Source organism: Myxocyprinus asiaticus, chromosome 11, assembly GCF_019703515.2.
Source record: "Myxocyprinus asiaticus isolate MX2 ecotype Aquarium Trade chromosome 11, UBuf_Myxa_2, whole genome shotgun sequence".
Lineage (NCBI taxonomy): Eukaryota > Metazoa > Chordata > Actinopteri > Cypriniformes > Catostomidae > Myxocyprinus > Myxocyprinus asiaticus.
In genome coordinates this window covers 34,631,187-34,655,481 of record NC_059354.1, presented here as the reverse complement: position 1 = coordinate 34,655,481, position 24,295 = coordinate 34,631,187, and the positions used below count along the sequence as shown (strand labels likewise).

Here is a 24,295-nt window from a genome sequence, read left to right as displayed (position 1 = left end):
TACGTGTCTCCAGGTACAATTCCCTGAATACTAGAGGTGCTACAACAACTGTGTGTTTTATTCACTTTCACTCAAATCATGACTTTAATGGCTGATTATGACTTTATAAAAACAAATTTTCTCTCTATTACTCAGACCCTGCTATTTTATGATATCGACACACTTTTACTCTAACATATCTTTTGAAAAACAATATATTTTAATTCCAACATGAATAGCTTGCACGGTAGCTTACCTGATAGAGCGTTGAACCTAAGAGTCGGAGGACCGTGGTTCAAGTCCAGCCGTGAGTCATAGAACTGGCATGAAATTATGTGGTTGCTTCAGAAAATGTGCTTTTTCATTTCACTTCTGCATTTTAAAACATTAATGGTTAGGTTTAGGCATTGATTTGGTAAGGATGTCTTTTTTAACTTCTCATTTATATTTTAAAACACTATTGATTAGGTTCAGGCAAAAGTTTTAGGTTAGGGAGGTATGTTTTAAAAACATCCATCTAGGGGCCTGGGTAGCTCAGCGAGTAAAGACGCTGACTACCACCACTGGAGTTCGCGAGTTCGATTCCAGGACATGCTGAGTGACTCCAGCCAGGTCTCCTAAGTAACCAAATTGGCCCGGTTGCTAGGGAGGGTAGAGTCACATGGGTAACCTCCTCGTGTTCGCTATAATGTGGTTCACTCTCGGTGGGGTGCATGGTGAGTTGTGCGTGGATGCCGTGAAGCCTCTACATGCACTATGTCTCCGTGGTAACGCGCTTCAACAATTCAATTGATAAGATGCGTGTTGACGGTCTCAGACGCGGAGGCAACTGAGATTCGTCCTCCACCACCCGGATTGCGGCGAATTACTATGCCACCACGAGGACTTAGAGTGCATTGGGAATTGGGCATTCCAAATAAAAAAAATAAATAAAAAAAAACATCTATCTAAAATTAACCTTAAAAACTCATCTCAATACAGCCAAATGTGTTATACATTCAGCACGTAAATTTTGAATTGCAAAAATGTTGTCATGTTCATGTAAATTTCATGAGATCAGGCTGAGTTTGTGATGATTAATAATGTGGACTGATCGAGATTGTTAAAAGCAGCAAGATTGATCTGGGCTGCAAGGGACTTATTTGGGGATTTTAAAGAAATGTTTCACATTCACTGGAAGTGTATTACAGAACTAAGAGAAGAAGAGAAAATGGTGGCCTTTCAGAGGAAAGAAATAGTACAGAGAGCTTTTGAAAAAACAAGGCTTGGGTGATGTCACCCTGACTAACTCTGACAGCCAGGTCAAGAGGTTTGGGGGGAAGGCACCATCAGGTACTAGCTGTCGAATTCCAGCACAACCTTGCTCTTGACTGCATTCTCACGCTGAAGAATAAAACTCACTAGACAACAGTACTATCAGGCGAGCTGGTGAGAAAAGAGAAAGTCTGTTTGGTGCTTCTTAAAAACACAAATTATTTTCTTTTGGTTGTGACGTAAAGGAATTATTGCCTGCTGAAGTGAGGCACTTTCTGAACAGAGTAAAACAGTGTGGTGTTGAGAAAGAGAGCATGTTTGCTTGATGTTTTTCATAACAGAAACTCAAATAACAGGAACTTGTAGTAAAATTTGGGGGTTTTAGAAGGCAGATATAAGTCTTAAAGCATAATATGCTACATTTTCTGAAGAAATTGCTAGGGGTGCTTTCTTCACATATATATATATATATATATATATATATATATATTATATTTATTTATTTATTTATTTATTATTTACTGGTTGAAAAGTACAAAACTCTTGCTTTGTACTTCAATGACAAATATAGAAGCATGTTAGAAGCTTGTTACTGTATATGAAATGCATAAACATGAAACATGTGAACATGAAAGTCTGAAAATGCGGAAGTGTGAAATTAAGTGTGTGATTCTCGCTCTTGCTCTCTCTCTCTCTCTCTCTCTCTCTCTCTCGCTCTTGCTCTCTCTCTCTCTCTCAGGCCTTACTTCAAACTCATGATGTTGTGGCACATGAGGTGTACAGTGACGAGGCACTGAGGGTCACACCTCCTCCCACATCACCATACCTCAACGGAGACTCACCCGAGAGCACTAACGGAGACATGGATCTAGAGAATGTCACACGAGTGCGCCTTGTTCAGTTCCAAAAGAATACGGATGAACCCATGGTATGCATCCTGGCCATCACATGCATGCACACACACACACATCATATATATATAAACCTGAGAACTTATGTGTCTAACATGAACAGCCCTGAAACTGGAAAGGATTTTTAAAGTAAAAGGTACCAGCAGAATCTTGTTTGCTAACTTAAAAATGCTTATAATGATTTTTTGCTCTTTTGATTAGTAGCCTTCTTATCCAGGTCCCTCTTTGCAAAAAGACGGTATAGCTCTGTCCCAAAACCTAGTGAGCTGTCTACATAGACAGCGTTTTAAGGCAACATAGTCCTGCATTATCAGAACGAGAAGGCTTATACCTCGTTTTGGCATAATTATAAGGCAGCATTGTATGTATCGTTCACAGTGAAGGCAGTCCCAGAATTTGTTAAATGAGCAACATGTGAATATTAAACTCTAATTAAATCAATTGTAAGTTGAGTGTCTTGTACGCTTCACATAAGAACTGCTATTTGTTTAGAGTTGTTACCCATGAAGATTATTTCAGATCAGTCATATCTGAGGTCCCATGACGCTGCCGTAAAAGGCAGTTTCCTATGTACGCAGAAATCAAGGCTTATTTCACATATCTTGTATCCCCTGAGATGATCGTGTTGTTGATAAAGCTTTCATAGTGGTTATAGTTTTTATCCACACATCAGTCTAACTTCCTGAAAGCTGGTTATTCTCATCATTGATGCTTCAAATGAGTTCTGGGCACTTGTTTCAGGGCATCACATTGAAAATGAATGACCTGAACCATTGCATCGTAGCAAGAATAATGCATGGAGGAATGATCCACAGACAAGGTACATGCACACCTCCATTTAAAGCCACATCTGCTAGTCCTCAAAGTGCCAAAATTTCACCCCACACTAATATATTAAGATCCACCACCCTCATTCTTCTCCATATCTCCATAAACACCTTGTAACTGAATTAATATGTACAAGTTGCAACCATTGCTCCTTCCAAACTCCAACCATTGTTCCTTGATAGTCTATGCTGTGCCTCCAGGCAAGGCCAGATTGCACAAACTTGACAGTACCATGACACTGACGCACAGGCCTTACCCACACGCAACACACACGTGCCATCATGTACCCTGCAAGAGAGACAAGCTTATGTTAATTAAGATCTCCTGCGATGACAGTGGTCATATTAGATTTTATCAGCATGTGTTACATTAAAAAATTATCAAGGCTGTAAGACTACAGTCAAGTGTACACAACGTGTTGCTTTGTCATAAATCAGGAACTTTGCATGTTGGAGATGAGATCCGGGAGATCAACGGTATAAGTGTAGCAAATCAAACGGTGGAGCAGCTGCAGAAGATGCTTGTGAGTGGGAACATCATTTCTTTCTAATTGTTCTCTTCTTTAAAGGGGTTGATAAACTTGTAATAAAACATTTGTCATCATCTGCTCCTCCTGTTGTCTGAACCCATGATTTTCCTTCTTAAATAGAACACAAAAGGAGATATCTTGCAAAATATCCAGGCTGCTCTTTTCCATGCAATGAAAGTAGATGGCGAGCAGTAGTCCAAAAATGGACAAAAAATACCAGTCAACTCGTGGGCTATAAATCTTGCCCTCGTTCTTAGCTTTCAAATCTCGTTTGCACTTTTGCACATTCAAACCTGGCGCTTTGAGAATGTATGCAAGTGTGCAGTTTCTTTTCCTCCTCACCTCATGTCAAGTTTGCTACACTTTGACTGTATGATAACAAAGAAGTTCTCGTATACATGTATATCATAATTTAAGCTGGCAAAAGGCAAGATTTTCAGTGTATAACAACTTAAATTTTGAAATGTTTCTTACAGAAAGCTATTATATGTACCACCTACTTTCATTGAATGGAAAATGGCATCCTGGACAATCTACTAAATTTTAATGTAAACGATGAAATAAGTTTCATTTTGAGTGAACTGTCCCTTTAAAAAGAGGCATTAATCTTTACCACCATTATCTGGACTTACATTGATTTCAGATTTATTTATTTATTTATTATTATTTATCTTTTGTTTATTCACAGCGGGAAATGAGAGGAAGCATCACCTTTAAGATCGTGCCAAGCTACCGCACACAGCAATCGTCCTGTGAGGTAACGGCCTATTCGTTTTCCTCTGCTGTCTGTATGTTTCTGCCAGTCTCCTCTCTCTGTAATGCTGTGGTTGCCTTCCTGGCCTATCATGGCCTTGCGTGGTGGGGTTTGATTGCTGTGGACTCTTGTGTGACTAACTGCCTGCCTGGTGGCTGCGTGTTAATGCTTTCCTCCCCAAAAGCCTCCATCCTGCCGGACATAAAGTGCTAGCTCAGACACTACTGCACACCAATTTTACAACCAAGGTACCGGAACCCACCACTCATTTAGCCCACAAACTTTGACAGGAGTAGGAATAGGGCAGAGTTTTCACAGCCTGTTCAGAGACACTATTGCTGCATTATTGTTGATGTTGGGGATTGTTCACCTAAAATAAATAAATTCTGTCGTCATTTATTCATCCTCATGTTGTTTCATACCCATATGACTTTCTCTCTTCCGTCAAACACAAAAGGAGATGTTAGCCTCAGGCCTTCAGTGTATGGAAAAAAAGATACAGTAAAAGTGAATGGTGACTGAGGCTAACGTTATGCCTAGAAATAAAATCATACAGGTTTGGAACAACATGAGGGTGAGTAAATGACTACATAACTTTCCTTTTTGGGTGAACTATCCCATTAACATAAAAGTGTGAGAATGCCAGTTATTCTATAGCTTATTGCTTATGGAAATATATTTTTTAAATCTCTCCCTTTGCTTGCCACATGATCAGGACAAGGAATCCTCACCTCTAAATACATGTTGGCATTAAAGTGGTCAGATTTCACTTTCTAAGTAATAGGAGTTTCTGTGTACAGTAAATCTCTCAGATACATACAGTAAGGTGGTTAGAAGAGTTGTTTACACTTGATAGTGGTGTTGGTGTGGCCCTCCCCACCCCTTCTGGTGTTTCTTTCGGCAGCTGTAACTTTACAATCCATGCTTTATTAAAAGTGTTCATTTAATAATGTCCATCTCAAGCAAATCTATTGCTTTTCCCCACATGATGGCACATGTCCCTAATTTCTTACCATAGTGTTGGCTAGTGTCCGGTTTGCTCTACTGTCTGTCTGCTATATCGCTGACCTCTATATCTTATTACAGAAAGAATCCCCCAACACCTCCAGACAGTCCCCTGCTAATGGTCATTCCAGCATTAACAGTTCTATCTTGGTAAGGACCCCAGGCTACCTCAAAATAACGACCTCCCCTCCTCAACAGTCTCCTAATGTTGTTTGTGATAATTCCTCCCGTTCCTGCAATCATATCCTGTTAATCTGCACCAGATGTTACTTAAATTTGTTTAATGTCTAGTTTTGTTTTCTTTTGTTTTTATTGTTTTAGATTTCTACTCATGACAATCTCAATGTCTCCTAAAAAACACAGTAAATACAAACACAAAAGATTGAACAAGACAGCGGCTTACATCCATTGAACATAGTTTCCTAGTTTCCGTTATCTCAGTTCACAAATTGGTGTGCTCTGTGCTGCTATAACCCACACACTTTGACTGCCAGTGTAAATACTATTTCTGAAGACATTGTCCCAGGCACACTACAGTATACTTTGGATGCAGGTTTTCTACTACTGTTTTTTCAACAAAAAAAAAGATTTATGCTGTTAGTTAATAGCAGTGATATACAGTATAAAACATAACAGTGAGCATACTGATTAGACCAAACTCAGTGGAGGCATGCATATGATTGCAAATGCTGCGTTCCATTGAAGTCAGATGTGGGATATTACTTCTTGATATCTCCAATCTCCGATGATAAAGGTATTCCATTGCCAGATCTTTGGAAGATGACATGTAAAGGAAAGAAACTGCAACACTCCCGTTAGCTTAGCAGGTGTTTGACTGTAACCAGAGACGTCTCCTAGCAACCCAACTGATAAACAATGCTGCAACGCTAGGATTTGTGCTACAACTGTACGATTGTCAAAATTGAGTATAATTTACCAGGTTTTATACACATTTCTGCAGGCGTTAAACAAGCTTTAAACTTTGACTCATTTATCGATATTACTTAATAAAAGTGAATGTTTATCACTTGCTTATATCTCCCTGAGTGCCGACATGCTAGTGTGACGTCACAAAAATTTCTGCACGAGTTTCCCAGTTGGAATTCCGACTTCAAGTGCCGTTCCATTGGATTTTTCCGAGTAGGAAGTTGGAAAATCCAACTTTCCAATTTGAATGGAACGCAGTATTAGTCCCTAAAATAGATTTAGCATGTGTGTACCTAACAAAATCCAGTGAGATCTGTGTATGAACTAGGAGTGGGCGATACACCTATTGAAATGATAACATTTTCGAGAATTGCTTCTATTGCACTGCAAAACACTGTTGCTAACGCTGTCAAGCTTTCTTTCTCCTGTTCCACCTCTGGCAAACATGGAGGGAAAGCATCGGATCAAGTGAATTATCTCAGAATCATTAAATAACACCTGGATTAACTTTGCATTTATATCTAGTAATTATACAGTCATAAAATAAGTTGCCTGTATTCAAAATGAAATTTGGCAAAGAATTGCATGATGGAGAGGTTTGCTTAGGTATCAATGCAGTTCTAGCAGTTAATGCATGTTCTAGAGTATCCTTTTGTTAAATGAGCAACATGCGAATATTAAACTCTAATTAAATCAGTTGTAAGTTGAGTGTCTTGTACGCTTCACATAAGAACTGCTATTTGTTTAGAGTTGTTACCTATGAAGATTATTTTAGATCAGTCATATTTGAGGTCCCATGATGCTGCCGTTTCTTGTGTACGCAGAAGTCAAGCCTTATTTCATATATCTTGTATCCCCTGAGATGATCGTGTTGTTGATATATCTTTCATAGTGGTTATAGTTTCTATTCACACATCAGTCTAACTTCCTTAAAGCTGGTTATTCTCATCATTGATGCATCAAATGAGTTTTGGGGACTTGTTTCAGGGCATCACATTGAAAATGAATGACCTGAACCATTGCATCGTAGCAAGAATAATGCATGGAGGAATGATCCACAGACATGTTCTAAAAACTGAAAAGAGAGAAGCCTAATTTTTTTGTGTGGATAAAAAAGAACGATGCTGATCAAATGAATAAAACAAATGTGTGCTAGGCCGTGCTACCTTTATTTTGGACATTTGGTTTTACGTCAAAAGGACCTTTTTAAAGAAAAATCTGTAATTTTAAAAATCTTTTTTCCATAAGAATGTGTTATCAATCCAAATTTTAAAGAATACAGTGATATAAATTTTTACGAATATCGCCCACCCCTAATGTGAACCCAGAGGAATCGCCTTGGTGTTCTTCATATAGAAGGGTTAATCTCCACCTCATGCTTTGAATGCAGTGTGGGTGCTGAAGCTGCTTGCTTGCGCCTTGCTTTCTTGTGTGCTGCTGTTCTGAGATTTACCCTCAATAGCTCCTCTTCTCTAATAACAAACACACACAGACACATACAAAATTAAGTAACTTTTGCAGTCCCCACTTACGGAGTTACTGTTGCCTTCATTTGTCTTCATGTCTGGATTTTAGGTTTTGTTTTGTTGAATTTGTATTTTGTTTTGATTGTTTATGTCTTGAGTCACAGCCTGCCTTCCTCTGTAAACAGTCAATCTCTCTTTCACTGCTGGACTTTGCTTTACAGGATTTGCCGGCAACCATCCAGCCAAAAGGACGCCAGGTGAATAGAGCATCCCTCAGTCTAGCACCTTCTGTAGACTAGAGCTTTCCCATACTATACATTAACTGCTTAGCGCTATGTAAACTTGTGTATGCTTTTGTTTGTATGTGTGTGTAGAAATAGAGAGATCGAATGAACAAGTGAATATGGGAGTGAGTGATTTACCGCTATTAACACCACGTGTTCCCGATGGACTTCCTGATCAGTCCTTACACTAGCACCATTCACCACCTCTGACTCTGGTATAGAGAACTTTTATTAGCAATAGTGTAGAGCTGCTCTACGGACAGACTGATTATCAGGTTGTTAAATTATTTTATCTTTTACACCAAAATAAGTCTATGAATGCAAACATCCGGTTAATTCTGTTTTAGTGACTACTGTTAGACAAAGTCTTACAGTTTAATACAGTTCAAGGGCATTACGGTCATATTCTACACTAACTGTTACAAACCAGCTGAGAAAATGTCAGAAAAGACCTTTGAGATTCTAATTAAATGTAGTGATACTGTATATATCTGGCAAAATCTGTATTTGGCAACATTTTACTAATATTCTTTTATTAATTTTATGCTTTTTAGAGCTAACTCTATTAACTAAAGTTTTTGAGAGCTTGTACAATCACAAAATATCTACTGACACTTGCTCATTTTCATAGACTTTGTTTAGAACATGAGTAACGTTATAGACACCATAATAACACTTAGCATAGAATAACTCAAATATCATTATATCCCTAGTAGACTTTCAGCTTTGTTAAAGAAAACACTAGGTATTCCAGATTGGTGTGTCTGTCCTATCCTAACCCAGTGTCATGCTTTCCTACTGTCTCTGGGCCTCAGAGTGGTGTGTGTATCCTCTCACATCTCATCTATGTTAGTCTGTAAATCATGAAGGCTGACAACACAAGGGATCAAAGAGCCCTTCATAATTTGTTCTCCAAATCTCTAGTCGTCATGTACTCGTCATGCCCTAACCTTTGTTAAAAGAGAGAGAGACAGGTGATCAGCAGAGGGCGCCATCTGCCTGCACATCTGTGCTGACTGATCTGCTTCACAGAGTGCGGATAATAACACAGTGATGTGACTGACATCTCCACCCTGCTTTGTTCCCTTTAATGACCATAACGTTTCTAAACATTAGCTTTCGTACCTGCTTTCTTCATCTCACCAACCCCTTTTCAAAGTGTATTAATGCCACCACAGTGCCGTGATAATGCGTGATGTTTGTAATACTCTCATGCCCTAGATCTCCAGGCCTCCAATCAAGGATATATTTTCCATTAAGGTAAGATTTTAAAGAATGAGCCCAATCCACTGCCCCATCTGAAAAATTGTTGTGTAACCATTTAAGTCCAACCATAGTAAGGACTCAAAAACAATTGTATTATCAGCATTGATTCTTTGAAAACAAGGTTAAGCTCGCTTCTTGCTAAACAATATTTGTACTCAGATGCCTCTTTAAGTCAACCCAGTGTCATTAAGGTAATTTTACAGGCGATTGAAACAGCTGTGCCTTCAATGGATTTATTTTCCTCTTAATTTGAGAGTCACACACCACTCTACCCTCAGTAGGGCTGCAACTAACGATTATTTTGATAATCGACTAATCTAACTATTATTGGAACGATTATTCGACTATTCGGACGATTATTGCAATGATTAATCATTAGCTCTAAACCGACTATTCAGCTTGTGCCCCAATTTAAAAGGTTGTATTAAACATGCTTGCTAACAATAAAGAGGACAAAATCATCTTTTAAAAATACCTCCAAATGTCATTCACTGAATTAAAGGGAAAAATACTTTTTATTATGTTTAATTCAGTAAAAATTTCACTACAAAAAATCCTATTGTTATCAAGTGTATTTGTCTTTTTTTCCATTTAAAATTGTCTAAAAATCCTTAAAACAAGAAACATTTACTTGAGAAGCAACACATAAGATATTTAGATTTGCTTTAAGAGAATGTATCTTAAATATAAGTGTATTTTTTTCATTTGGTTATACTTCTGCGAGTGCAGTAAAGACAAAATATACTTATATTCAAGATCTATTCTCTAAAAGCAAGTCTAAATATCTTATATGCTGCTTCTCAGGTGAATGCATTTTTGGTAAAGGATTTATAGATATTTTAAAATGTTTGTACTTTTAATATTATATTCAACATTCTCAGATTAAAAAAAAAATAAATAAAAAAATCTTCTGCAGTATAGCTGCTAAGTAAATGTACATTGTTTTAAAGGAGTTTTAGATATTTATATTGGAAAACAAGCCAAAATAATAAAAAAATAAAAATTTTTTTTTTTTTTTTGCAGTGTATAATGGGGCGAAGACTACCCTCTCTCACCTTTTTGTTCACTTCAATCCATCTTTAACTCACAAAAAAACAAACTCTCTCTTATTAATAAAGCTGCGTTTTGCCATTTTTCTTCACGATAAGAAATGCACAGTGACATATAGTATGATTCAATAAGTTGCCATCATGTTATAATCTAGCTGCATTAAGCACGTGCACTCAAAGGATGAGCGTCCCCACAACAGAGTGTGACTCAAACGGGTGCAGTTTCAATCTCTCCCCCTTGGATTGGGACACTTCGCGCAACTCATAGAAGAGGCACTGACCACACAGAGAAATGCCAGTTTCCTTATTATTTGAACTTTAATAAAGCTATAACGCATTAAATGGAACTGCATTAAAGATATAACGCTGGGGTGTTTCCTTTAAAGATGCTCGACACGCAAGTTTTGCTTAAGCTGAGCATCAGATCCGGCTCTGCTTATTCCACAACAGGAGTGCTTCTGTATTTACTTATTTTGTATTTCTGCATTATAATTCCCTCATACTTTGCGATCTACATCACCTGAAGCTGTTTGGAAAGTTTAGATTGCGTCTGGACTGTGAGATGTGTTTTCTTCCTCTCCTCAGTGAGGCGCGAGCTACAGTGCTGCTCTTGTGTGCAATCATTAGAGTTTCATATGAGCTTGTGTTACGTTAAGATCAAACAACTATTCGACAACGAAAATTTTTGTCGACAATTTTTTATTGTCGACGTTGTGGATAATGTCGACTAATCGACAAATCGTTTCAGCCCTAACCCTCAGACAGCAGTTTGGTACCTAACGTGGCAACCTGTAGTTAAGGGTTCCAACTGCGCTAATTGCCCAATGAGTGCTCTGTCATATCACTGCTCCCCTTGTGCAGAATAAGTCATTCTCACAGGCTTGCATGCATCTGTTTACCACCATCTAAACCTACAGTACATGATCAACCAAAACCTGATCTCCATTTGTGCCTTGAATCTCCTCTGTCAGTCATTCCTTTCCTTTGCTGCATTTGTTCCACTGTGTTGGTGGACTATTCTGACTTACGATTGACCATGTCTTTTCTTAGATCTACGTGAGGGCACAGTTCGAATATGACCCGGTGAAGGATGACCTTATTCCATGTAAAGAGGCAGGAATTCGCTTCAGAGTGGGTGACATAATCCAGATTATCAACAAAGATGACAATAACTGGTGGCAAGGCAAGCTGGAAAACACCAAGAATGGAACGGCAGGGCTGATTCCCTCTCCTGAACTCCAGGAGTGGTGAGTTCTGTTTTTTTCCAGGGGCATAATTACTCTTTGTATAAGACAGAATATTGTGGTTAGCTGCTGCTGAGGGTAAAGAGAATACAAAGCAAGGCATCATTTAATATCTTTAATATGATTTATAAGCACTCATTGAGATACCGTCATCAAAGCATTGTGTTGAGGTCATCAACAGGCCTAGACGGAATCTGCAGACTTTTGTCGCAAAAGCGATTTAAATCTGGTAAAATATGTTAAACACTGCTGGGAGTACTACACTCTTAGTCACTAGCATTATCAAATTAGCAAAAATATTTAATTAATGATCATGCAAAGGGTGGAGGATGTGCACAACTCTGTGAATTATGGACTCTGTAGTATTGATCACACAGGTTCTGTGTCAGCCTGGTCGTCAATTGAAATCAGGCATTTGAAAAGTGAACAGATATGCTGTGCACTCACCATGTTCCCATTATTGTTTCTTTTGTTTTAGGCGGGTGGCATGTATAGCCATGGAGAAAACCAAGCAGGAACAGCAGGCAAGCTGTACTTGGTTTGGCAAGAAAAAAAAGCAGTACAAAGACAAGTACCTAGCAAAACACAATGCAGGTAGAGTTTCCGATGGGCTTTGTGCTCCTTTCCTCTCTCCTCATACAGAGAACAACAGCTACATACTAATCAATCAGCTCTTTTATAAAGTAGTGGGTAATCTTAAATTTGCCACATAAGCACTGTGTGTTCAAGTGTGTTCATATGGGCTAAGTCGAGCAAGTTTGCTATTTACCAAAAAGTTGGTGAGTCATTGTCAGTGATAGCATTGCCTTTTATACATGTTTTTTTTTTAATTTTATTTTGTATTTACCATTTTGCAAGCATCTGACAGCTTTAAGTAGAAATATTCCACATCTGACTTTGAATGGAACACAACAATGAGCATGTTTGAACGCACAGCTTTAGCGTGCACTGCTCATTAAAGGAATAGTTCACCCTGATGCCATCCCAGATGTGTGACTGCTTCTTCAGCAGAACACAACTGAAGATTTTTAGAAGAAGATAGAGTTCTGTCAGGTCCTTGTAATACAAGTAAATGGGTGCCAGAACTTTGATGGTCCAAAAGTCACATTTAGGCAGCATAAAAGTAATCCATGTGACTCCAGTCCATCAATGAATGTATTCTGAAGCAAATCGATAAGTTTGTGTAAAAAATTAATTGATAATTAAAATGTTATTAACTTTTAAAAAGCGCTTCCTGCCAGCAGTTGGCGCATCATGTAGCTGTTGCGTGACGTAAGCGCGTCGGCGAGTTCATGCGATAATTCGGAAGTGCCGCATATTTACAACAGAAGAACGAATGTCACACGAGAGTTCGCCCATTTCAAACAGCATCAGAGCCGATTTAAAGTTAAAAGCGCCGATTTAAAATTAATTTAATTATCGACTTGTTTCATACATAAAGCTATCGATTCGCTTCAGAAGACATTCATTGATCGACTGGAGTTGTGTGGATTACTTTTATGTTGCCTAAATATGACTTTTGGACCGTCATATTTAAATAAGTTATATTTTATAAGTGCTGGCACCCATGTACTTGCATTAATGAGAGAATTTTCATTTTTGGGTGAACTATTCCTTTACGGAATCTCTGGAGCTTGTATGCTATCACCTGTTATGTAACAAGCTCCTGTTACCAGCTGATGCCTATTGCCAACTCAGTCCAAGTGGAACCCCTTCAAGAAGAATGCATGTACACTACCGGTCAAAAGTTTTGAAACACTTATTCTTTATTATAATTTTTTTTCTTCACATTTTAGAATAATAGTAAAGTCATCAAAACTATGGAATAACATAAATGTAACTATGGGAATTATGTTGTGACTAAACAAAATCCAAAATGAATCAAAACTGTGTTAAATTTTAGCATCTTCAAAGTAGTCACCCTTTACCTAGAATTTGCAGACATGTACTCTTGACATTTTCTTAACCAACATCTTGAGGTATCACCCTGGGATGCTTTTTAAACTGTATTGAAGGAGTTCCCATCTATGTTGGGCACTTATTGGCTGCTTTTCTTTATTATTTGGTCCAAGTCATCAATTTCAGAAACTTTTTTTTATTTTATTTTTTATTAAATTTTAGTTTTATAATGAAATAAATTAATATGGTGGCACAATTATATTTTTGTCTACAAAACTAATTTTAAACATTTAAGCATATGTGTCTCCAGATCAAAATATTTTTAAGATCACGAGAAACATTTCAGTCGTGTTTCAAAACTTTTGACCGGTAGAGTATATCATTTTTATCTCTCATTATCACTCACTATACGAGAGTGACAGTCTTTTCATTAGTATTATGTTTATACTGTATATTAGTTCCTGCTTTTCAATGAAAAGCTGACTTTTACACTCATGGGATAGTTGTCAGCAGCTGTTGCTGAAACTGTCTCCATGGAATGATTCAGACATTAGTTCCACAGCTTTAGGAAGCATCTCTGTGTGCCGTGTGGTGGGTATGTGCAGGTAACAGGGCCCTATGCTGTCTGGCTCAAATAACCCAAGGCCCTGACTGCAGCACTTCCACAAATAGCAGGGTGACCTGTGCCAACCACATAGCCAAGTAGCTGTGTGTCTGATTTCGCCTGCTGTCCCAGACCACACTGTCACCTTAAGAGAGCACCAGAGCTTGAGTCTGGTTTAAATTTATTTAGAGTGCCATAGGGCCTCATTAAAGGCAGCCACAGTGGAAACCTAGCTCATTGTCTCGTTAACCTGGCTAATGAACACACCTGTGCGACAAGTGTGGTTCTGTGTGCGCGTGTTCTCACGGGGACCGCAAAGACTGTAAGTGAGACACCCATGTTTTCCGCAAGAGTTTATGGACTTTTGAGCTCAGGTGCCAAGAGCCACTGGTAGAAGGCCAGGGGAAAGAAAAAGAGAAAGATGGAGTGTGTCTCTGCACTGACTCATATGTCACTGTAAAATACATTAATGTGTTCAGGAGATACTCATGTCTTCCCCAATGGCTTAAATTCCAATCCAACACACAGACTTCTTCTGCTGCTACACTTATGTACATGCTCTCAACCGTAACTAGGTGTAAATTTTACAACCTCTTAATAAAATGGTCCTGACCATATGAAAGGCAGCAATTACATGACCTTGTTATAGGCATGGTGCTTTTCACCCCACTGCATTTAACATCTTATATAAGCAAGTAAATAAGGCCCTACTTCAGTGTGTAATAACCATTGCTTACTCTGCAAGCTCAGGGTCAGGTTACCACCTTTGAGCACTTGATGTTAAACGATGCCATAACTGTTTCCATGTCAAGACCTCCTTGATAGTGTGGAATGGTGTAGAGGTGAGCTTCTTAAAGATGAAAATCAGAATAACAGTCATAGCTTACATTGTAGACACAGTAACAAGACCTCCAACTATAAGGCCAGAAATGTACCCCACACAAGTGTGTTAATGCAAACCCTTCAATTTCACGCATCGTTGTAAATTGTGTTCAAATGGGAAAATTCATCATTTATTCACCCTCATGCCATATCCGATGTGTATGACTTTTTTCTTCTGCAGAACACAAATTAAGATTTTAGAATAATATTTCAGCTCTGTAGGTCCATTCAATGCAAATGAATGGGTGCCAAAATGTTAACGCTCCAACAAGCACATAAATGCAACATAAAAGTAATCTATACAACTCCAGGGTTTTAATCCATTCCTTCAGAAGTGATACGATAGATGTGGGTGAGAAACGGATCCACATATAAGTCGTTTTTTGCTAGAAATTCTTCTCCCTGCAAAGTAGGGGGCAGTGTGCATGAATAATGTGAATCACCAAAAACACAAGTAGAAGAATGTGAAGGGGGCCTGGGTAGCTCAGTGGTAAAAGATGCTGGCTACCACCCCTGGAGTTCGCTAGTTCGAATTCCAGGGCGTGCTGAGTGACTCCAGCCAGGTCCCCTAAGCAACCAAATTGGCCCGGTTGCTAGGGAGGGTAGAATCATATGGGGTAACCTCCTCGTGGTCGCTATAATGTGGTTCGTTCTCGGTGGGGCGCGTGGTGAGTTGAGCGTGGATGCCGCGGTGGATCCATGAAGCCTCCACATGCGCTATGTCTCCGTGGCAACTCGCTCAACAAGCCACGTGATAAGATGCGCGGGTTGGCGGTCTCAGACGCGGAGGCGGCTGGGATTCGTCCTCCGCCACCCGGATTGAGGCGAATCACTACATGACCACGAGGACTTAAAAGCGCATTGGGAATTGGGCATTCCAAATTGGGTGAAAAAGGGGAAAAAATCAACAACCTATCATATCACTTCTGAAGACATTGATTTAACCACTGGAGTCTTATGGATTACTATTATGGTGACTTGTGTGACATTTTTTTTTTTTTTTTTTTTTTGGGCACCCATTCACTTGCATTGTATGGACCAAAAGAGCTGAGAAATTCTTCTAAAAATCTTCATTTGAGTTCAGCAAATGAAAGAAAGTCAGACACATCTGGGATGGCATAAGTGTGAGTAAATAATTAGAGAATTGTCATTTTGGAGTGAACTATTGCTTCAAGCAAAGCAAGCATGTGTTGCAAGCAGTGTTGCTGCAAGTGGTGTCATTGTGGGACTGGCATCAACTTCTGCAGTCAAGTTTCTCACTACTGCTGCTGTTATGGAGGAGAATCTTGCTGAGAAAATTAGTCAAACTTTGCTAAACTGTCGACATCTTTATAACTAGCTACCTGAATAATAACACATCTGGTTTAATTGCACACAGACATCTATAGGTAACTCTATCACCCCCTTAAGAACTTAAGTTTGTTACTGCCACAGTTATGCAAGAGCGCACATTAAGTATTGTGTGTACAACAGGACTGCGCACTTGCAATACATTGGCCAAGCATGTACATGCTTGCATAGAGTATGTTTCTGGCCAAAAAAGGGTTAACCGTATATCTTATTCGATCTGGGCTGGTGGAATCGCAGTGTTCTCTGAACCGAGCACCCAATCACTTAGTTCATCAAATAGGCTGTGGTGAGCATGGCCCCCCTCAACCAATTATGGTGGGGAAGGCAGATCAGACATAATCCCTCCTGAGCCCAGTGCCCCACTTTAGTGAGTCTGATTTAAGCTCACTCAGCCAGAGGCATGCAATGGGACTTTTAAGTGTAGTACATCCTCTTGTCAGGTCTTGTTACAAATTTTGAGGCAGGGGGCTTGTAAGAGTTTGGGGTTTTTTTTCTTCAGATGAGCTCTAATGCTTAGCTTCAGATCAATTGAGGAAGGAAAATGGGAAGCATATGGTTGGGGACTTTCCACTGGGAAGCAATTGGAAAGAGGGGTTGTCCTTTACAAGGAGAATTTCATCCACAGAAGGCCCAGACTTTGGAAGACCCAAGACAAAGAACGCAGAGATTTTGCTGCAGCAATAGGCTTGTAAAGTGTATAAACCACTTCTAATTACTGGCATGTGCATATCGACAAGTCAGGAAGTGCTTTTGTCAGTAGTGTGTAAAAGCAGAAAGGGATCATTGGTGGCTTAGCCCAATACAGTTTTGATGTCCTATAAGCCCCATCCTTGCTCTTTTCCATTCTAATCATTGCAGTCTAAAACCACTTTTCATTCTACATAGTAAAACCACTAGAATACATTTTATTTTACTTCAGAAGCGTTAATGGTTACTATGGCAAGCATCACTACTACTGTTGCTCATACTTAAGGTCTAGAATTTGAATAAACCCCTAACTTCAGGAAACTTTCCCTCGTAACTTGTCCCGCACTTTGTGCTACAGACATGAATGATACTTCAAATTGTGTGGCTTGTGGAGGAGAGGTGCACTATTATTCTTCTAAGCAACCAAATGTATTTTTGTAAATGTGTACAAAAAAAAATCATCATAGATTTAAACTGAAGGTGTAACTTGATCCTGGGACCAGAATATCATGGATACTAATGCCAGTCAGCAACCACCCAGAAAACCATAGCAACTACCTAGCAACCACACAGCAAAGTGCAGGACTGGGAGGGATTAGATATAATGTGTGATGGTAGAACATTGTCAGACGGTAGAGATTTTGCTATATAATTTATACCACAGCAGACATCTTTGCACAGTTATCAGTGGGCAGTACTACTTTGTGTTATTCATGCGTGAGAACAATGAAGAAACATGGAGTAATGTGAAAATAGAGTGATGCATGTTTCAAACAAGTCAAGACAAGAAAGAAATTATTAAAAAGAGAAAATTATCAACTGAAAAGAAGTACCTGTGATTTGTATAGTATTTAATGCCCTGGATTAGACAAAAATAGGCATTTTATTTATGATTGTTTTTTTTGTGTTTTTGTTTTTTGTTTTTGTTTTTTGCTTTTCTAGAAAATTACAATATTGTGATATATTCCGTTACTGTAATTTAAAATTACTCATTCTGTGAATGCAAATTCTATTCCTTTCCAGATTATCACAAAAACCTCAGAATTCCACACTTTTATTGCAGCTTTAAGATATCAGATTTGATATGCAAGTGCATTGCTGTGAATTACAGATGCATGTTCCATTATTTAGAGCCTGGCGTCGCTCATGCCTCTGAAACCCCATCCAGATCAGCCTGAGCTCACGGATGGCCACTGGATGATTTCTGTTATGTCTCTATGCTTCCAGCACAATTGTTGTTCTCTGTGTTTACTTATGTTCTGTTAACTGAGCCATAACTCAATGACTCTGTCCATTTTACATGCTGTCTATCAACCAATGGCGCTGTGCATGTAAGTAACTCTGTGTGGCATACAGCCTCTGCTTCATTTCCTCTCTCTGTCTATCTCAATCAACACCTTTGCTGTGATGATTTTATTAAACCTAAATCCAGCTTTGCTTATTAGTAGGGGTGGGGATCAGCAGGTGCCTGTGATGCAATATATATAGATATCTGGGTTTGGCAATTTTGCAATTTGTTTTTGATTAATATGTTGCAACTCAAAACTGATTATATTGCAATCTTTTACTAACTTGTTTCTCGTTCATCTTTATTGGACTTTGCTGCTTTGCACATCAAGTGCTGAGCTTACTGCTTTGTGTAGAGCAAATACATGTCAGTAAAAAAAAATAAAACACGAGGGAATAGTTGCATATCTTGTTTCCAGCGTGTTTATCATTACACAAATACTCTTGACATTATCTTAGCTCGTTCTGAGTTTGCATTTTGGTTAAAAAGAGAGCGTTCTTTGAAATAATAACGCAGTATGTTTCTTCTTGCACACTTGCTCAATCTCTTTTTTGCCAAAAATATTAATGTGCAAATATGTAATTACGAATATTGAGACTTGTCGTTAGAATATATATATATGTTATTGTGAGGAAAAATACACCGATCAACCACAACATTAGAACTACCTGCCTAATATCATATAGGTCCCCCTCGTGCCGCCAAAACAGCTCTGACCCATCGAGGCATGGACTACACAGGACCTCTGAAGGTGTCCTGTGGTATCTGGCACCAAGACTTTAGCAGCAGATCCTTTTAGTCCTGCAAGGTGAGTGGGGCCTCCATGGATCGACTTGTCCAGCGCATCCCATAGATGCTAAATTGGATTCAGACCTGGGGAATTTGGAGGCCAAGTCAACACTTTGAACTCTTTGTCATGTTCCTCAAACCATTCGCGAAGAATTTTTGCAGTGTGCCAGTGTGCATTATCCTGCTGAAAGAAGCCACTGCCATCAGGGAATACCGTTGCCATGAAGGAGTGTATGTGGTCTGCAACAATCTTTAGGTAGGTGGTATGTGTCAAATTAACATCCACATGAATGCCAGGATTCAAGGTTTCCCAGCAGAATGTTGCCCAGAGCATTTCACTGCCTCTGCCGGCCTGCCTTCTTTCCATAGTGCATCCTGCTGCCATCGCTTACCAAGGTAAATGATGTGCACGCACTGGGCTGTCCACATGATCTAAAAGAAAACGTGATTCATCAGACCAGGCCACTTCTTCCATTGCTCCATGATCCAGTTCTGACATTCACATGCCCATTGTAGGTGCTTTTGGCAGTGGACAGGGGTCAGCATGGGCACTCTGACCGGTCTGCAGCTACGCAGCCCCATACACAGCAAGCTACGATACACTGTGTGTTCTGACACCTTTCTATCATGGCCAGCATTAAGTTTTTCAGCAATTTGTGATACAGTAGCTCTTCTGTGGGATCGGACCAGATGGGCTAGCCTTCACTCCCCACGCACATCAGTGAGCCTTGGGTGCCCATGACCCTGTCGCCAGTTCATCGGTTGTCCTTCCTTGGGCCACTTTTGGTAGGTACTAACCACTGCATATCGGGAACACCCCACAAGACCTGCTGTTTTGGAGATGCTCAGACTCAGTTGTCTAGCCATCACAATTTGGCCCTTGTCAAAGTCGCTCAGATCCTTACGCTTGCCCATTTTTCCTGCTTCCAACACATGAAATTCAAGAACCGACTTTTCACTTGATGCCTAATATATCCCACCCCTTGACAGGTGCCATTGTAATGAGACAATCAATGTTATTCACTTCACCTGTCGGTGGTTGTAATGTTGTGGCTGATCAGTGTATAGCAATGCTTGAAATAGGTTTTTTTTTCCCCCCACCTTTACTTTTTTGGCAACCTGCATTTTTCTGTTATGAAATCAACACTTAAAGAGCTTTTTTGTTTGTGTGTGTTTAAAAGTCTGTGTGGTGTTAATGGTTTACCTTTGTTAATTTATTGTATTGTGCTGAATTTTTGAGCCTGTATTCTCTTAACCTTGTGATCCTTGTGCATTTATATTTACTGATCCATAGCACAACATGAGGCTTCTCTGTGTGCAGATTAATTAAGCATCCTACATTTATAGAGCTGCATACTCAATGTCATGTGAAAGGGGGACATATCATTTAAGGGAGAGATGAGTGCTGGGATCGCATTCCACGTGGAAGTGACACAGAAGGCTCATGTTTCCCAAGTCAACTCAGTGTCTCCTGCACAGCACAAGCACACACACATCTCCCCTCAACACCCTCCGCATGCACACAGTAGCCAGTCTTTCTTATTATGCAATAGTAACACTATGGTACAAATAGCATAGTGCTATATCCCTGTGCAAGTTTTCACAACAGCAATGCTACTTTGTTTTGTGTGAGAAACAGATCAAAATTTAAGTTTTTATTCACAAAGAAAATCTTCCCCTTCGCTGCAGCTCTCAAATCTTATTTGCACTTATGCTTATTCAAACCTTTTTGGAGCAGCCTCAGGTATGCAATATTAATGTTCTATGGGGTATTTACACTTTGTGTTTTTCCTGATCAGATTGCTATCCGATTGAATAAGCATATTCCATTTACACTTGACCACATCAGTGTGTCTCCTCCATATGGAGGCTACAGCCTTTAGCCTCAGTCGCTAGTGTGCCTCTTGAGGCCATGTGAGTGAGGTTTACAGATACCACACAGCTATCACGTACAAGCTGGCTTCCGTTACACATGCGGGTATCTGCGTGTGTGCGCTGTGTATTTTTCCCCTCGTGGCTTGTCATAGGTAAAATATGCCTATGCGCATCACTCATTGTTAGTGTTTAGTTTATTTCACCAGCGATCTGCATCAAATAAATTAAGAAAAAAGTTCCATAGAATGCCCATTTGTTTCTTAATTTGATATTATTTATTGTGCAACACGAGCCCTATGCAAATACTCAGTAACAGCTGTTATATTTCACATTTTCACAAGTTTACATATGTGGGTTGAACAGCCAGATGCATTTACACTTGACTGAGTTTCAAATGGAATGCATCTCAAACCAACTCCAGAGGTGGTTTGAGTGATCTGATATATATCTGTCTCGAATCCGTCTTTAAAGGCATTTACACTTGGTCTTTTAATGATCGAATAGCCATCCGATCAGTAAACACGCATGAAGTGACCAAGTGTAAATTCACCCCTAGATACAGTGGTAATCAATGTTATTCTGGTCAAGGATTTCGATCAATCCTGTTCACAGGCCAGCTTAATTTGGCTACCATCATTCCTGTGATCCAATCTGCCAAGTTTCCCAGTTGGGATGTTGGGCGACAGCACTTTTGTGAGCAGCTACGATGTGTTCTCTCAGCTCTGTTTCTGTACTGCATTGATAGATGCCACTTTGGTACAGTGGAGATAGAATTTCACTCAGTCATTCAAACCCCCATCAGGCCTGTAGTGTTACATAAGCAGCCAAACACCTGTATCGTCCTCATAGTCCCAGTCACGTTCAGCTCTCTTGGGCGCAAACAGAAGAATCACTACAGCATTAGCCAAAGCATCCTCCTTTCTAGATAGAAGATTCCAGATTTTTAACCATGTTTGACACAACTGAAATGTTTAAGTTTAACTATTGTAATAACATTTAGGATCAATCCCTCCCCTTTTTAAATAACAATCTTCTGTTTCTTCAAGTGTTCGATCAACTAGATCTCGTCACATATGAGGAAGTTGTGAAGTTGCCGGCGTTCAAGAGGAAAACATTAGTGTTACTAGGTGTGTATGTACATCTGGGTTTAATTCCACACCTTACTTTTGTTAGATGGCACAAAGCATATGGTGCTTACGTTTGTTGTTGTCAACTGGCAGGTGCCCATGGCGTTGGCAGAAGACACATCAAGAACACACTCATCACCAAACACCCAGAGAGATTTGCTTACCCCATTCCACGTAACAGCACACTGTAACACTTGTAACTGCTTAACTGAACTGAAAACCGAATACTAATGTCAAAATTCTGCCCCAAAAGATACGACCAGACCTCCAAAGAAAGATGAAGAGAACGGCAAGAATTATTTCTTTGTATCTCACGACCAAATGATGCAGGACATCTCTAACAACGATTACCTGGAGTACGGTAGCCACGAGGACGCAATGTACGGCACACGCTTGGAGACGATACGCAAGATCCATGAGCAGGGACTCGTAGCCATATTGGACGTAGAGCCACAGGTGAATGTTTTATGCAGGGTCTGCTTTAACTGCCCACATTATTAATTAATCGAAAAGATGGTTGAACATTACAGACCACATGAAATCACAAGCACAGTTTTCCTTCCTGTTTTGAAGTATTTCTTGTTAAAACCGGAAGTTTGGGCAGGACATATTAAAGGGCTCACCCTCCTTTTTTAAAATAGGCAATAGCCTTTAGTTTACATCACAACTATGAATCATTATTTTCTACATGGTTGCAGGTGGTATTAGGGGGAGGGATGTAATCATTCTAGAAAGCATTTGTCTGAAGAAAATATGTCCAATGCAAGATGAGTCATCAGTATTTAGGGTCAGTTTTCCTAGAATAGGAAATTATAAAAGCATACTGTATATATGCTAAAAGTTCATTTCTGTCATATTTTAGGAGTACAATAGCATATAGATGACTTTAAAGTTAAAAGACATGCAATACAACTTCCTTAAACTTCTAGAAAGTGTAAACTTCAAGTGATCGAGTCTTGTGCTTCATTCATCTCAGGCACTGAAGGTGTTAAGGACATCTGAATTTGCTCCCTATGTGGTTTTCATTGCTGCGCCAAACATCACCCCTGGCATGAATGAGGTGAGATCATACATCATCCAAAACATGCAATACACACGCACCCTTCTCAGAGATCAAACCATTTTTAACGTTAACCCTGTGTCAAGCATGTGTCACTTTAGTTTTATAACAACATCTAACTGCTTTGCCTTCAACAGTTTAAATTTTTGTCCAGCAGGTCTGTTTTCTTTTTGCAAGCACTTTTTGTTTCGGCTCATGTTTTAATTACTTCCCTTACATCGCACTCAGCTTCCCAGATGGTGCAGGAAGCTGCCTGTGAGTATGACAGGAAGTCAGCTTGGTTCTAGTGCCCACAAAGCTTTACCCAAATACGGTCCATTTCATTCATGACCTTTATAACTAAGGTCAATTGGACAGATGGCTTTTCAAGATTTTTAAGAAAACCATGATTCACATCCCAATACTTCAGTTTTTCTAAATAGTACCTGTATATAATTTCTCCATATGCTCTAGTACCAGCCTCCCTAATACTCCCTGATGTAGCTGTTTATAGCTGCTCTTACCTTTCGGATAATACAGTAGCCTTTAAAAATATTTGGACTCTTTAGCCACTCTTAAAATGCATGAGTGCCTTGCATTATGTGAAAAAATATCAAGCCAATTAGCATTTATTTTAAAGGGATAGTTATTCAAATTCTCTCATCATTTACTCAGCCTCATGCCTTCCCAGATGTGTATGACTTTCTTTGTTCAGCAGAACACAAACAAAGATTTTTTTTGGAGAATATCTCAGCTCTGTAGGTCCATACAATGCAAGTGAATGGTGATCAGAACTTTGTAGCTCCAAAAATCACATAAAGGAAAAAGAATTAATCCATAAGTCTCCAATGTTTAAATCCATATCTTCAGAAGCTATATAATAGGTGTGGGTGGGAAACAGAACAATATTTAAGTCATTTTTTAATCTAAATCTCCACTTTCACATTCAGATGTGAAAGTGAAACTAAACAGGCGCCACATGTGACTTTCAGATGTAAAAGTGAAAGTAGAGATTTAGAGTAAAAAAGGACTTAAATTGTGATCTGTTATTCACCCAGACCTATTATATTGCTTCTGAAGATATGGATTTAACCATTGGAGTCTTATGGATTACTTATTACTTGTATTTCCTTTGTTATTTTTGGAGCTACAAAGGTCTGATCACCATTATTTTTATACCATTATAACTATTCCTTTAAAGAAAGATAGCACATGCACATTTTTCAAGCAAAACACTCTCAAAAAGAAATGTTGGTTAG

The 24,295-nt window shown here is 39.2% G+C and overlaps 1 protein-coding gene across 19 annotated transcripts in view; it reads left to right on the top strand.

The window, feature by feature from the left end:
- The window catches only part of LOC127447681 (peripheral plasma membrane protein CASK-like), a 244,914-nt gene that overhangs the window by 217,785 nt on the left and 2,834 nt on the right, over positions 1 to 24,295 (top strand). For 6 of the 19 annotated variants that reach the window (XM_051709666.1, XM_051709661.1, XM_051709665.1 and 3 more), the window contains 13 exons: positions 1,973 to 2,161; positions 2,886 to 2,964; positions 3,410 to 3,495; positions 4,190 to 4,258; positions 5,342 to 5,410; positions 7,875 to 7,910; positions 9,159 to 9,197; positions 11,303 to 11,499; positions 11,975 to 12,090; positions 21,917 to 21,997; positions 22,091 to 22,171; positions 22,251 to 22,453; positions 22,974 to 23,057. In XM_051709666.1, the coding sequence (XP_051565626.1) occupies positions 1,973 to 2,161; positions 2,886 to 2,964; positions 3,410 to 3,495; positions 4,190 to 4,258; positions 5,342 to 5,410; positions 7,875 to 7,910; positions 9,159 to 9,197; positions 11,303 to 11,499; positions 11,975 to 12,090; positions 21,917 to 21,997; positions 22,091 to 22,171; positions 22,251 to 22,453; positions 22,974 to 23,057 (1,329 nt within the window). The remainder of the gene's footprint in view (positions 1 to 1,972; positions 2,162 to 2,885; positions 2,965 to 3,409; positions 3,496 to 4,189; positions 4,259 to 5,341; positions 5,411 to 7,874; positions 7,911 to 9,158; positions 9,198 to 11,302; positions 11,500 to 11,974; positions 12,091 to 21,916; positions 21,998 to 22,090; positions 22,172 to 22,250; positions 22,454 to 22,973; positions 23,058 to 24,295) is intronic. The other 13 variants (XM_051709670.1, XM_051709664.1, XM_051709673.1 and 10 more) reach the window with 10 other exon arrangements.